This window comes from Sinocyclocheilus grahami, unplaced genomic scaffold (genome assembly GCF_001515645.1).
Source record: "Sinocyclocheilus grahami isolate Dianchi unplaced genomic scaffold, SAMN03320097.WGS_v1.1 scaffold223.1, whole genome shotgun sequence".
In the NCBI taxonomy this organism is placed as follows: Eukaryota; Metazoa; Chordata; class Actinopteri; order Cypriniformes; family Cyprinidae; genus Sinocyclocheilus; species Sinocyclocheilus grahami.
In genome coordinates this window covers 2,072,710-2,086,261 of record NW_015505402.1, presented here as the reverse complement: position 1 = coordinate 2,086,261, position 13,552 = coordinate 2,072,710, and the positions used below count along the sequence as shown (strand labels likewise).

At 37.8% G+C, this 13,552-nt stretch overlaps 2 protein-coding genes and 1 pseudogene across 4 annotated transcripts in view; 1 reads left to right on the top strand and 2 right to left on the bottom strand.

Moving 5' to 3' along the window:
* Positions 1 to 2,917, bottom strand: part of LOC107596811 (nitrogen permease regulator 3-like protein) — a 16,733-nt gene extending 13,816 nt beyond the window's left edge. For 2 of the 3 annotated variants that reach the window (XM_016287642.1, XM_016287645.1), the window contains exons 1-3: positions 2,280 to 2,917; positions 2,029 to 2,098; positions 180 to 218 (exon numbers count right to left, since the gene is read on the bottom strand). In XM_016287642.1, coding sequence (XP_016143128.1) covers positions 180 to 218; positions 2,029 to 2,098; positions 2,280 to 2,475 — 305 coding nt within the window. In that variant the 5' untranslated portion in view covers positions 2,476 to 2,917. The remainder of the gene's footprint in view (positions 1 to 179; positions 219 to 2,028; positions 2,099 to 2,279) is intronic. The other variant, XM_016287643.1, reaches the window with a different exon arrangement.
* Positions 2,918 to 7,752: 4,835 nt separating this feature from the next.
* LOC107596824 (hemoglobin cathodic subunit beta-like) lies at positions 7,753 to 8,548 on the bottom strand. The gene is given in 4 exon segments (XM_016287669.1): positions 7,753 to 7,969; positions 8,084 to 8,212; positions 8,214 to 8,307; positions 8,420 to 8,548. Coding segments are annotated over 4 exon segments (444 nt in total). The 5' UTR covers positions 8,512 to 8,548; the 3' UTR covers positions 7,753 to 7,840.
* Positions 8,549 to 10,087: 1,539 nt separating this feature from the next.
* LOC107596842 (hemoglobin cathodic subunit alpha-like) lies at positions 10,088 to 10,628 on the top strand (annotated as a pseudogene).
* Positions 10,629 to 13,552: the final 2,924 nt, after the last annotated feature.

Genomic DNA, 13,552 nt, shown 5'->3' with positions numbered 1-13,552 from the left:
GGAAGACTCAAGAGCGTGTTGGCCAACGAGTTGCGGTGTAAATTGGCATCCCACTATATATATATATATATATATATATATGTGCACTATGCCAGACGAATTATCAGGGAGAAAAGGTGAACAAAGATGGGGTGCTCTGGAGAAAGGAGAGGTGGTTCAGAATGGTGGTTTAATCTTACCCTGCTACCAACTGTTCATCAGTTAGTGGACTTTGTTCTCTGAAATGGGAATAGGGCCATAAAAAAGAAAGAAAAACACAAACAAACAAAAAGGGAAAATGCAACAGACAAGTTGCCAGGATGCATGACATAAGGGTGACAAAAAACAAACCAAATTTTAAGATTTAAGATTGGTCAACAAGGACAGCACGTTAATGTGGCATCAATTTTAAATTGTGATATTTGTCCTTTCTTTTTTTTAATCTTTATACATAATATATGAACTTATCATTTAGGTGTCCTTTGTGATAACATATAGTAAAACATGATGATGTTTAGCATTGTTTTTTTATGCAGGTGCATTTTTTATGATTTAGAATTTATATTTATCATTTAATTTGAAATTTTACATTGTAATAAACTTTTAACTAACTTCTCTTCTGGATCAGGCCATAAATATATTGTGTTTCTTAAATGAATAGTTCATCCAAAAATGAAAATTTCCTGAAAACACACTCACCCTCAGGCCATCAAAACGTAGACGAGTTTGTTTCTTCATCAAAACAGATTTAAAGAAATTTAGCATCACATCACTTGCTTACCAATGGATCCTCCGGGTGCCTGTCAAAATGAGTTCACACAGCTGATAAAAACATCACAATAATTCACAAGCAATCCACACAAGTCCAGTCCATCCATTAACATCTTGTGAAATGAAAAGCTGCATGTTTGTAAGAAACAAATACATCAATAAGGTGTTTTTTACTTTAAACCGTAGCCTCTGGGCAAAAGTCCATAATCCATAACAACACTTCCTCCAGTGAAAAAATCACGTGTTCTCCGCTCACATCAAAATCCACCAACATATTTGTTAAGAACCGTTTTGGACTGTTTTCGCTTGCAAAGAGTGTTCGATTTGTGCTTATTTCTCTCCTGATTAAGAGAAATATCAATATTATGAAATAAAATAGAGGAAGCAATGGTTTAATACAAAAACCCTTAAAGGGATAGTTCACCCAAAAATGAAAATTCTGTCATCATTTACTCACCCTCATGTCGTTCCAAACCTGTATGAGTTGCTTTCTTATGTTGAACACAAAAGAAGATATTTTGAAGACAGTTGGTGGTTGCCATTGACTTCCATAGTAGGAAAAAAAATACTATGGAAGTCAATGGCAACCACCAACTGTTTGATTACCAGCAATCTTCAAAATATCTTTTTTTGTGTTCAACATAAGAAAGCAACTCATACAGGTTTGGAACAACATGAGGGTGAGTAAATGATGACAGAATTTTCATTTTTGGGTGAACTATCCCTTTAATGATGGTTTTTTTTTCTTACAAACATGCAGTTTTTCACTTCACAAGACATTAACTGATGAACTAGATTTGTGTGGATTACTTATGGATTATTGTGATTTTTTTATCAGCTGTTTCATTCTGACGGCACCCATTCACTGCAGAGGATCCACTGGTGAGCAAGTGACGCAACGCTAAATTTCTCCAGAACTGTTCTAATGAAGAAACAAACTATCTACATCTTGGATGACCTGAGAGTGAGTACAATATCATTTCTGGGTGATCTATTCCTTTAAGCAATAGATCACCCAGACCCAGCATAATATCCAGACAACAATCTAAAATCATCCAACACAAAAACATATAGCACAATGGATATAACGAACTATTGGTGAAACTGGCGATCTCTTGACATCATGCCACCATGGATTACTGCATGCAGAAAAATGCTGACAACAACAGAATGCACAGAAAACACAACTCTAGTATAATTTACATCAACAACATTAATCGTTCTAAAGAAACTTACAAAAGGAATAATAAACCCTTAATTCCTGTCTTTGCATAATACCTTGAATCACCATCCTGGTCCTCTACAGAGTCACCTGAGGTATTCAACACATATGGACTCCGCTGTTTTGCTTTGATGGAAGAAAATACACGCATTGAAAAGGACAATTCTGTGTATATTGCATGTGTAAAGTGGCAGTGGAAATACAAAACAGTCTTTTTGTAATGCATCAATTACAGGGAACTGCTGGTGTGGCAGTGTCAGGTTGATATAGAATTACACACAGAAGAAGAGGAAGCAGGAACACTTACATGTTGCTGATGAAGTATTTTCAGATACCCTCTGAAACGGGTACCGGAAGAGTAGTTTATTTCCTCTGCTGCCAGAGCTAACTAGTATAACACTTATTGGGCTTGTTTTTTCGCCATTTGGCTGCAGGCTGGATTCGACCTGTTTCGGCATCAGCTTCGCATCTGAATTTAAATCTACAGACCACTGCTTGTACATCCTGATGCGTTTTCTTACGTTTATATAATCTCAAGCGAATTAGGTTTGCAGCTGGACAGGTGTGGACAACTGAAGGGTTGCACTGCATGAACATTTACCTGAATGAGTATAAGACACCTTGTGCATTTGTTGAACTGCATCTCAAATAACATGAGGGGAAAAAAAGAAAAGAATTGAACAAAACGAATTTGAGAGATAATAGCAGCATAACAAATTCTGTTAGCCTGCTCGCTAGCCAAAACCACCACACTAACGCAAAACAGTTACTGTTATCAATCACAAGATAATAAATCAAAATGTTTTATCCATCAGTCACCTTCTGGCGCCATGTGAATATGTGCAACTAATCTGACAGTTAAGTTTAGCAAAGAAAGCTGCGTAACTAAATGTCATCCCTTAACTGAGACACAGCATTACAACAGATCAGTGTTTGGTGTTACACTACGTGCGCCGTAGAAATACGAATGGCTAGATGCAAAGGTTCCGCATATATCCTATCGTACAAAAATGACTGAAAGAATAAATGAATGAATAAATCACACATTAAGTTAAATTAATTAGTTTTACACGTTTTAAACATATGTTTATTCAATTTAAAGAGCTTTGTCCCAGGTTCTGATTTTTATTAACTGACAATTTGAAAACGGTGAAAATAAACATAATTCGGTTATATTAGTTGTCTCTTCTTATTTTATTTACACCTAAATCTATATATATACATATATATATATATATAGAGAGAGAGAGAGAGAGAGAGAGAGCTAGGTAGGTTACTTGAAAATTATATTCTGTTACTGATTCCAAATTACATGACAAAAATTGTCAAGTCAAGTTAAGTCTGCTTTTTTGTCAATTCTTCCATATGTACAGCACATACACACAGAGAATTGAAATTGCGTTATTCTCAGACCCTTGGTGCATACAGATAACACTAACAGTAGAACATAAATACAGATAGATACAGATTAAACATAAAATACAACTATACAAACATACAAATAAGGTCAAATGTAAAAAAAAAAAAAAAGATAAAGCAGCACAAGGCACATGGCAGATAGAGTGCAAACCAGTGAAGTAAATAACAGTGCAGATATAATGATTTGTAGTGCAAAAGAGCTTATTCAGACTGATTAAAGTGACAAAGCTCAGAGAGTTCTTTATTTAAACTGTCAGAAGAGGTAGTTGAATGAGGTCAGTTCAGTGCTGAATGAGGTAGTGAGCAGACCAATGCTGCCCAAAGTGACTGGTGCAGGGCCCAGTGTGTTAGTGGGAGGGGGGAGTGGAAGGACCTGGGGATGTGGGAGCTGGGGTGGGGGGGGGGGGGTTTAGAGTTCAGTGGTGCATGGGGCAAAAGAGGTGAGGGGGACCAACGATCTTCTCAGCTGCTCTCACTATGCGTTGAAGTGACTTGCGGCAGGACGCGTTGCAGGCGCCATACCACACAGTGATGCAGCTCGTCAGAATGCTCTCGATGGTGCCTCTGTAGAAGGTGCACATGATGGGGGCCGGGGCTCTGGCCCTTCTCAGTTTATGGAGGAAGTAGAGATGCTGCTGTGCTTTCTTGGCCAGTGCTGCGGTGTTGTCAGCCCAGGAGAGATCCTCTGTGATGTGCACACCCAGGAACTTGGTGCTGCTCACCCTCTCCACAGTCACACCATTGATGGTCAGAGGAGCATGCTGAGTGTGCACTCTCCTGAAGTCAACAACAATCTCCTTCGTCTTCTCCACATTCAGAGAGAGATTGTTTTCACTGCACCACCCGGCCAGGCGGCTCACCTCGCTCCTGTAGTTTGCCTCTAGTTAGTAACGTAGGCTAATCCATTACATTACACATTTTAGGTAATATAATCAGATCTTTTTGATTACTTTTAGATTGCTTTTAAATAGTAATCAAATTTTGTACCATATTGATATAAACATACAAAAGGAAAGGAAATATATTTTATTCATTGTTATTACCAACATGAAGTGCATTAAACATAACATTACGTCAAGGTTTCCCAAACTGGGGTTCACAAGGGAACTGCAGGGGGTTCGTGAGTTTAATGAAACGTTAATAACGTTAAGTTAATAATTAATTGCATCATAAAAATGTACAATTAAAATAAAACACTTACTAAAAAAATGTATATTTTATTTGTTTACCTGCATGTCATGTGAACATTAACCAACGTCAGAGAACCGTTAACATATGTGATACTTAATAATTAAAATATTTATTTTAAAATCTCAGGGGTACTTTAAGTAAATATATTAGGTGAAAGAGGTTTGGCTGACAAAAAAAAGTTGGGGAATCCTTGCATTACATGTAAATAAGAAATTACTTGAATTTGTGCATTTTGTGCATTTTGTGCAAAGACAAAAGCCTTCCAAAGACACAGTAATACATGGTTAAATAACCACTGTGTGATAATTCAAATACAAATTAATTAGTGTTTATCAGTATTTGATGCAATGTTGAAATGTTCAGAAAACACTTCTTAATACGGAAATGATTTTTGTAAACCCAGTGGTCAAATGCTGGGGCCTCTCTCAATAAACTAATGACTGGTATTTGTGTGAATGTCTACAAAACCAAAGACTTTCGGAATGTATATAAGTGTTAGGCTATTTTAGAAAGGAAAACTTAAAAGATGGAAAAGAAGAATGAGGGAGAATCAATAAATTATGAATAATTTATTGCTATTGTGTGAATAATATGTAAATCAATAGTAAATCAATGTAAATCAATAGTCTGAAACTGTGAGTAACTGTAGTCTGAAATTCAAACAGTGTTGGGGGAAATTACTTTTAAAAGTAATGCATTACAATATTGCGTTACGCCATAAAAAAGTAACTAATTACGTTACTTAGTTACTTTTTATGGAAAGTAATGCGTTACGTTACTTTTGCGTTACTTTTTAAATCTGGACAGGGCTTGCTTGTTTGTTTTTAAAATAAAAATGTTTTATTTTTGGCAAATATAAAAGCCTTTTCACACCAAAAGTGAAATGAATAAGCCTCAGACTGAAGGGAAAGTAAATTTACGTCCGTACAGTAGAATGCAGAAGAAGAAATTTCAACACACTTTTTGTTTGTCTAGAGTAATTTGTGCTTATTAGTATGGTTGAACTGGATCATCGAAGGTCAGAAGCAAAGACATTGGTTAATAGAATGGGATTAAATACATAAAGGATATTTGTGTTGTTTAACATTTAATTATTGCAGGTTTGCGTCATATTCTGAGTTGCATTATTTTTATTCATTTTGAGGAATACTGAATCTGTGTTTTGTGTTGTTGTTTTTTTGTGAGTGAGATTAATTAATGCATATTCATATCTATTTTAGAACTACAGTAACATCTTCTGATTTCTCTCAACATGGGGACAGGAGAGCTGTCAATAAATAAATTGGGGAAAAAAAGTAACTTGCGTTACTTATTTGAAAATGTAACTCAGATATTCTCTTGTAAATTAAAAAGTAATGCGTTACTTTACTAGTTACTTGAAAAAAGTAATCTGATTATGTAACTCACATTACTTGTAATGCGTTACCCCCAACACTGATTACAAGTATTTTAAAATGTAATTTAATTTTACTACAAGTACTTAATTTTTTCCAGATTACATGTAATCAGTTACTACCTGTCAAGGTTTCTGTTAGTTTGTATTGTGTTTTCATCCTTCCTGCCCTATTGGTTGTCATGGTTATTCATTTGATTATGTTCAGGTGTGTCTATAGTTATCACGTATATGTTAGTTCAGTTCTGTTTGTTTCCTTTGCCCGGTCTCATCAATGTTACGCTGTGTTTGGATTGCCTGTGTGTTGGATTAAAGACATTCAAAACCTTCATCTTCATCTTCATGCATTTGTTTACAGCAGAGTGTGACAGAAGACCGGACCCTAAAGGGAAAGTATAGCAGTGATTTTTTTGTTTTTGATTTTGAGTGTGAGTTCACGTTTTTGTTTTTTCTGACATCATGGACCTCCCTGCCGTACACCTCCTGTGCCTTGAGCAAGGAGCTTTTTATTTTTGTTTGGATTTTGTGCATTTCTTCAGTCTCCTCAGGCCTCAGCCACTTCTGCTGTCCAGTCATCTCCGTCCCCCATTATCCCAGAGGTTCCATCTCAGGCGTGCTGGGAGTCTTCGTCTCCTGGACCTGAGGAGCCTGTGGCTCTGCTTTAGGCCTCGGATGGCTCCGCCCCACCTCGTCCCAGCATCCAGACACCTGCGCTTGCACTCCTCCCACCCTCGATTCCGGCATGGACCATCGGCCATTCAGCCTCGCCAGGTTCCCTCGGTTAGTCGACTCCACCTGGGTCGGAAATCACCAGAGGCGCCGTCATCATGCAAAGAATCTGCGCAAAGGATCATGGGAGCCCAAAGTGTCCATCAGTTGTACCCTTCGAAATCCTTCATTCCGAAGGGCCCTTTGAAGTGGCCAGTTTTGAGCACTTCGGTTTGGAACGACCCTTCAATATGGCGGCCATGATTGTGTTCACTCTGAAGTGCCCTTCGGAGGGCGATATATCCCGTTTGGAATGCACCGTGGGTTTCCATTCGCCTCCTACTGCTCAAGGCTCCTAACTTGGTCATCTCCTCCCCCTCCACCTCCCTGGAGTTTGTTTGTCATCCTCCTCCCAGTTGCCTGTTTGCACCATCCCTTCCCCTCTCCCTCATCCTCCTCATCATCACAGCACGAGGACACGCCTTCCAGGAGGGGGCGTATTGTCACACATCACATGGACTTTGATTTTAAGTTGTCATTGTTGTTCATTTGATTTAGTCATTATGTTCAGGTATGTGTGTCTCATTATCATGTGTATTTAAGTTTGGTTCTGTTTCATTCTAGTTGTCCGGTGTCATCAGTTCTTGGGTGTGTTGTATGCTACTCAGTTCTTGTGGATTATTGTGTGGACTTATTAAATATTACCTGTTTGCCTTCATCTTCATCTTCCATACAACCACCCGCGTGACACTACCCAGTTATATAATTTTTAATAAATAAATAAATATTCATATTATAAAATAATCCCATAGGGCCACAACTATAGTTGAAGAAACTTGCGATCAAAGGACCTGTAGATGCAATATTCCATAGAGATAGAGACGTGGAGCAGGGACCCCCAATACAAAATGTGTCAAACAGAATTATATAACCACTGCTAATGCTGAACATGATGGAAACAGAAATGGTGATGCTCATTAGCCAATGAGAAATGCCTAATATCATTTTTGCTATATGCTAAAGTAGTCTAGCTCATTCACTTGACAAATGAAAAGACTCAGAATCCACCCTTGATTGAATGCTTTATTTATATACCTTTTGAAATCTTTAATGCATTGAATCATGATTGAATTGAGGCAGAGATCTCGAGCGGGACTTCAGAAGTAACGGCTGGAGAGAGCCGCCACAACTACGGACAGGAATTTCTGCCAGGTGGCCTGAACAGCAGGGCTGAGCGCCGATCCAAATGCGCTCGCAACGACGATGGTGAGACAATCGGCCAACAACTGTGTGAGTCAAGAAAATGTGCATTTGTTAGGCAAGTCATAACTGTATAACGGAGGTGTTGTGATATCGTTATTGACAAGCTCAAACTTAGAAAATAAAGAAGTAGCATGTACCCTGAAGTTATCTGGATCGACGTTGAGTTTGTCGCAGTGCAGCTGGCTGAGTTCAGAGTAAGTGCCTTTGATATTATCCAAGTTCTTCACGGCTTTGTCCAACGCATTTAGCACTGTTCTGCCATGCTCTTGACACCTTGGGATTGCCCAGGATTGCAGTTGCACTGGATAGGTTTCCAAAGGCACCGAAATACCTCTGAGTCCAGGGATAAACAATCAGCACCCTGCCATATGAAACAATGAAAATACACAAAATCAAAGTCTATTTAAAATACATCACTGAATGATCAACCTGGTATGTAGGCCTATATCTCCTTTTACACACTATCAAATTACCTTGCCAGAGCCTGGGGTCCGATTTCATCGACGTTGATTTTGCCCCAGACACTCGCAATAGTACTGCGCTCAGAATCTGACCACTCCACCATTATGATGATCTCTTTACTTTTTCAACAAGTGTGAATGCTGAACATAGATAGATGCTCCGGAGTTTTTATTTATACTGCACTCTCCGCACCACATCAGGCGCTGAGACTGATTGGTTGTGTGGTTGTTCATATTTGGACCCGATCCGAGCTAATGCTACATTTTGATTAGAATCTGCAAAGTTAGATTTGTCAGGAATATATTTCAAACATCACAAAATAAGTATGGATTCAATCATCAAAATCACGAATGTGGATGCTTACCCCGAAAAAAAGCTGGACAACTTAATCGGTGGCAACCCTGTATAGGAAAAGCTCGTGTTATATCTAACGTTAAATTAACCAAAACGAACGCATCTAATACATCATTGAAGTTTTTAATTTGAACGAGTGCCAGCTCTTTTTGCTTTATCTAGACATTCAGACCCGCTCCTCCCATTTCATAATGTTCTTAATTTGATAAACTTTGATAACCGTAGATGTGCTGTCCTTTTTGAGTTGCTCCACCCTTTATTGTCCCCAAATGACCCCAAAGCATCTTTTAGCCTACATGCAAAGACAGTAGACTGAATGGTATCTTACTGTTAATTTAAGAAACAAACAAACGCAAGGACAGTATTATTTCACACACACACACACACACACACACACACACACACAGGCTTGTTTTTATGGTTTATGGGGACTCTCCATAGGCGTAATAGTTTTTATACTGTACAAACCGTATTTTCTATTGCCCTACACCAACCCTACCCCTAAACCTACCCCTCACAGGAAACTTTGTGCATTTTTAGATTAAAAAAAAAACTCATTCTGAATTATTTATAAGCCTTTTGAATTACGGGGGCATTTACATTTACATTTACATTTAGTCATTTAGCAGACGCTTTTATCCAAAGCGACTTACAATTGGGGGATACATAAAGCGATTCTTCTTAAAGAGGCAAACAGACACAGGAAGTGCTTGTAATACCAAGTTCTTAGACATTGTTCAAATAAGTACAAGCTAGAAAGAGAAGGAATAAATTAAGAGAGAGAATTTTTTTATTTATTTTTTTATTTTATGGGACACTGAAAATGTCCTCATAAATCACCTTCTCGTTGTAATACCTATGTCATACCCATGTTATTATACAAATTTGTGTCCTCATAAACCACATAAACATGTAAACACACACACACACACACACACACAGACACACACAAACAGTTAGCCTACATTTTCCTACTTGTCGCAGTCCTTCAGTAAATTGTTTTGTTCGATACTGTATTTCTGGCAAATGTTTTAGTATATTACATCACTTTGTTCAGTGATGATAGAAAACTATTTAAAAATAAATAAAATAAAAAAAAATAAAAAAATAAATGAATAATAAATAAATATATACCATTCAATATTTTTGATCAAATAATGAATGACGAAATGAACTGACTAAAGTCGCCCGAAGCTTAATTGTTGGCTGAAGTCTGAGAGGTGGAGCTGGTGAGATGTTGGGTGTGGCAGCACTTCGCTTTATAAAAAGACCCCTTATCCTACACCTAAAACTCTGCTCTTGTGATAACAAGGTGGAAAGGGTCAGAAAATGAGTTTGACAGCTAAGGATAAAGCCTTGGTCAAGGCCTTCTGGGGTAAAATCTCTAATAAGACCGATGCCATAGGCCAAGAAGCTCTGGGAAGGTAAGAACTCTACATTTAAATTGGACTTATTTGACTTCAAAAACACCCACACATCAATGTCGAACAGTTTTGCCAAAACTATGTGCAATAAACGGATTCTTCTCCTTTCCACAGAATGCTTGCTGTCTACCCTCAGACTAAAACATATTTTGCTCATTGGCCTGATCATTCTCTCAGCTCCCCCCATGTGAACACGGCAAAACTGTGATGGGAGCCATCACTGATGCTGTGGGCAAAATTGGATGATCTTATTGGTGGGCTGAGCTACTTGAGTGATCTCCATGCCACAAAACTCCGCGTAGACCCTGGAAACGTCAAGGTAAGATACTTGCTAATGTGCTGTTGCAGTGTCTCAATCCTTTCGCTTAGACCTACATGTGAATTATTAATTCATTTAACTGTTCATTTACTAATTCTTGGGTTATTTTTCCAGATTCTGTAAATCTGATGATTTCCCAGCTGACTTCACCGCAGAAGTGTCCTTGCGGCTCTGTCTGCAGCCCTCGCTGATAAATACAGATAAACTCACCATTCCGGGGCTTCTCGTTTATCTGCAAACAGAGGCACTTCAAATAATAAAGCTAAAATATCAGATGTAATATAAAAAAAAAGAAGCTGTGTAAATATTTTACTCGGTTAAAAGTAGCCTACAAGTGTCTGGCCAAAAACATACTTGAGTAAAGGTAAAATTGTACTTCAACTACAACGCAAAAATAAAAACGAGAGAGGAGATTTAATAATTTTGAATCATCTTCTCGATGCAAAGTGAAAAACAATTGCATAAAATATTTTTGAAGGCTATTTTTATTTTAATCGGTAACGCTTCAAAATTATAGGTTGTTTACAATAGTTTGCTTATTTGTACATAACATGTTACAAAATTAAGTAAATTAACTTTTTTTTAATGAATTCATAGGCTAAATATATTTTGTCCATTATTTTCGTCCGTTGTTAATAAACATCACTTTATGGTGACTGCAATCTCGACTATTTTTACCGACCAATACTCCTAGTAACGAATTAAGACAACTTTTACGCGCATCTGATTGACAATTAAATTGCGCGCTCTTAATGTCAATATTGTGGATATTATAGCAGTTTGTTTCGTACATTCAGGCTGGACCATCGTGAAACATGAGGTAAGAGTTCTCAAATCATTTGAATATCAACTTCCTATTTACAAATGATTTTTTCACTCAAATTAGCGTAATAAAATAATATATTTTTGTACATAATAGAGGACAGTATATGCTTTATGACAAGGGCTGCGTTTCCCGAAACCTTCTCAACGCTAAGTCATTCTAAAGTTATACCTAATATGTGCTTCCCGAAACGTTCTTAAAGTATACCTTCTGTAAGACTAAAACTGTCATTAGACTGATGGTTGTTAGCTTTTTTTATTATATTATACAAAGTACATCAGCTGGCAAACCATCAGGAGTTTATTTAAATGGAATGATTGTGGTGGGGAGTTTGGTCAAACTATAGCAGCGATACAGCGAATAGTTGTGCTGATATATTTTTCTTTCTTGGTTTTCTTCCCTGATGTGATTTATGTTGCAAAGCGAAAGTAAAAGTTTCACGCAAGTTCTTTGCGTTCTAACAGGAAATCATTCTGTGTCTTTGTTTATTTAGAGTCAACACTTATTTTATAAAGAACACCGCTTTCTCACATAACGCACTGAAGCAGCCCTTGCATAGAATGAATAATCGATTCTCGAGGCATCTATATCAACCAATTCAGCACCACCGCCATGGACAGCACCTGGTAACGTCGAATGTATACCTTGCCCGGTTCAGACTACACGATTTTAGCCCGATTTGCCACGATTTGTTTGACGTAGGGTGTTGTGGGGATTCGTAAATGACAATGGGTGTCGGGACGCAAGATTCTATCGTTTCAGCTCGTGTAGTGTGTCATAGTGGACGACAACCGATTCCGCGTCTGTGATGCTTCATGACATCAGGACAGAAAGACTAGCATGTTTAATTTTTTTTCCTCGTCCACCAGTTCTGTCACATTGGTGACATTGACCAATAGCAGCACAGAAGCTCTTTCATACACAGGTTTCAAACATGGCGAAACGAAATAATTATGAGAGGGAGGAAAGGTTCGTGGAGCTGTGGCAACAGTACTCCTGCCTGTATGATGTGTCATCGAGGGACTACCATGACAGAACAAAGAAAGAAAAATGCTGGCGAACTATAGCGGAAGCGCTTCAGTAATGTTTATGCTCTTGCTTTCGGAAGTCAGTCGCTAGTTCCGCCTTCTCGATGACATCACGCACGTCGTTAAAGACTGCACACGATGAATGGTCGGGAAGCAACGTGTAGTCTGATTCTATGTTTCTTGTCCACGACAGGACACGATTTTAGGAGTCAAAATCATGTAATCTGACACAGTGACTATCATGACCGACAAAAATATTGTGTAGTCTGAACCCGGCACCAACCTCCTAAGATATAGTTCGGGGAACACGTCTAGAAATGTTATACATTCTTTAGTGAATATATACCTTTAGAGTCATTGTATAGTGCGCCAAGAGACCACGTAGTGCTATGCGAACCGATATATACGCAACTTAAACGAACACGAACAATCAGCAGTTCTGACTGGAAAAAACTAGAACAAACAATAAACCAAAAACCACAGGGAACAAAGAACATCATGACAGGCAAACAGACAATTATTACATTCAACAACTTACAAGGAACTAAAGAAACACTAGGGCTATATATACACGGGGGATTACAAAATAAGACACACCTGGAGAGACTAATCAAGGTGAACCAATGAAGAAACTACAAACTAACTACAAACACCACGGGAGACAGGAAGTTACATAAAAGTCTAAGACAAGGCACAGAGAGCATGTAACAAAAACAAGAAAGTGTTGATTTATGAGAAGAGCAATCATGTTTATTTTCTAAAACCAAAATAAAACTGAACACCTCAAAATTGAAAAAAAATCCTTCAAAACGGTATCTTCATTATAACAGATAAATAAAACAATGTTAAGTCAAATTAAAAAGTCAAAGCCTTCTTGCACTGGATGTGCTGGTTTCGGCCTCATTGCCGGCTGCAGTCATATCCTCCTCTTATACAGGTGCATCTCAATAAATTAAAATGTCGTGGAAAAGTTCATTTATTTCAGTAATTCAACTCAAATTGTGAAACTCGTGTATTAAATAAATTCAATGCACACAGACTGAAGTAGTTTAAGTCTTTGGTTCTTTTAATTGTGATGAATTTGGCTCACATTTAACAAAAACCCACCAATTCACTATCTCAACAAATTAGAATACTTAATAAGACCAATAAAAAAAACATTTTTAGTGAATTGTTGGCCTTCTGGAAAGTATGTT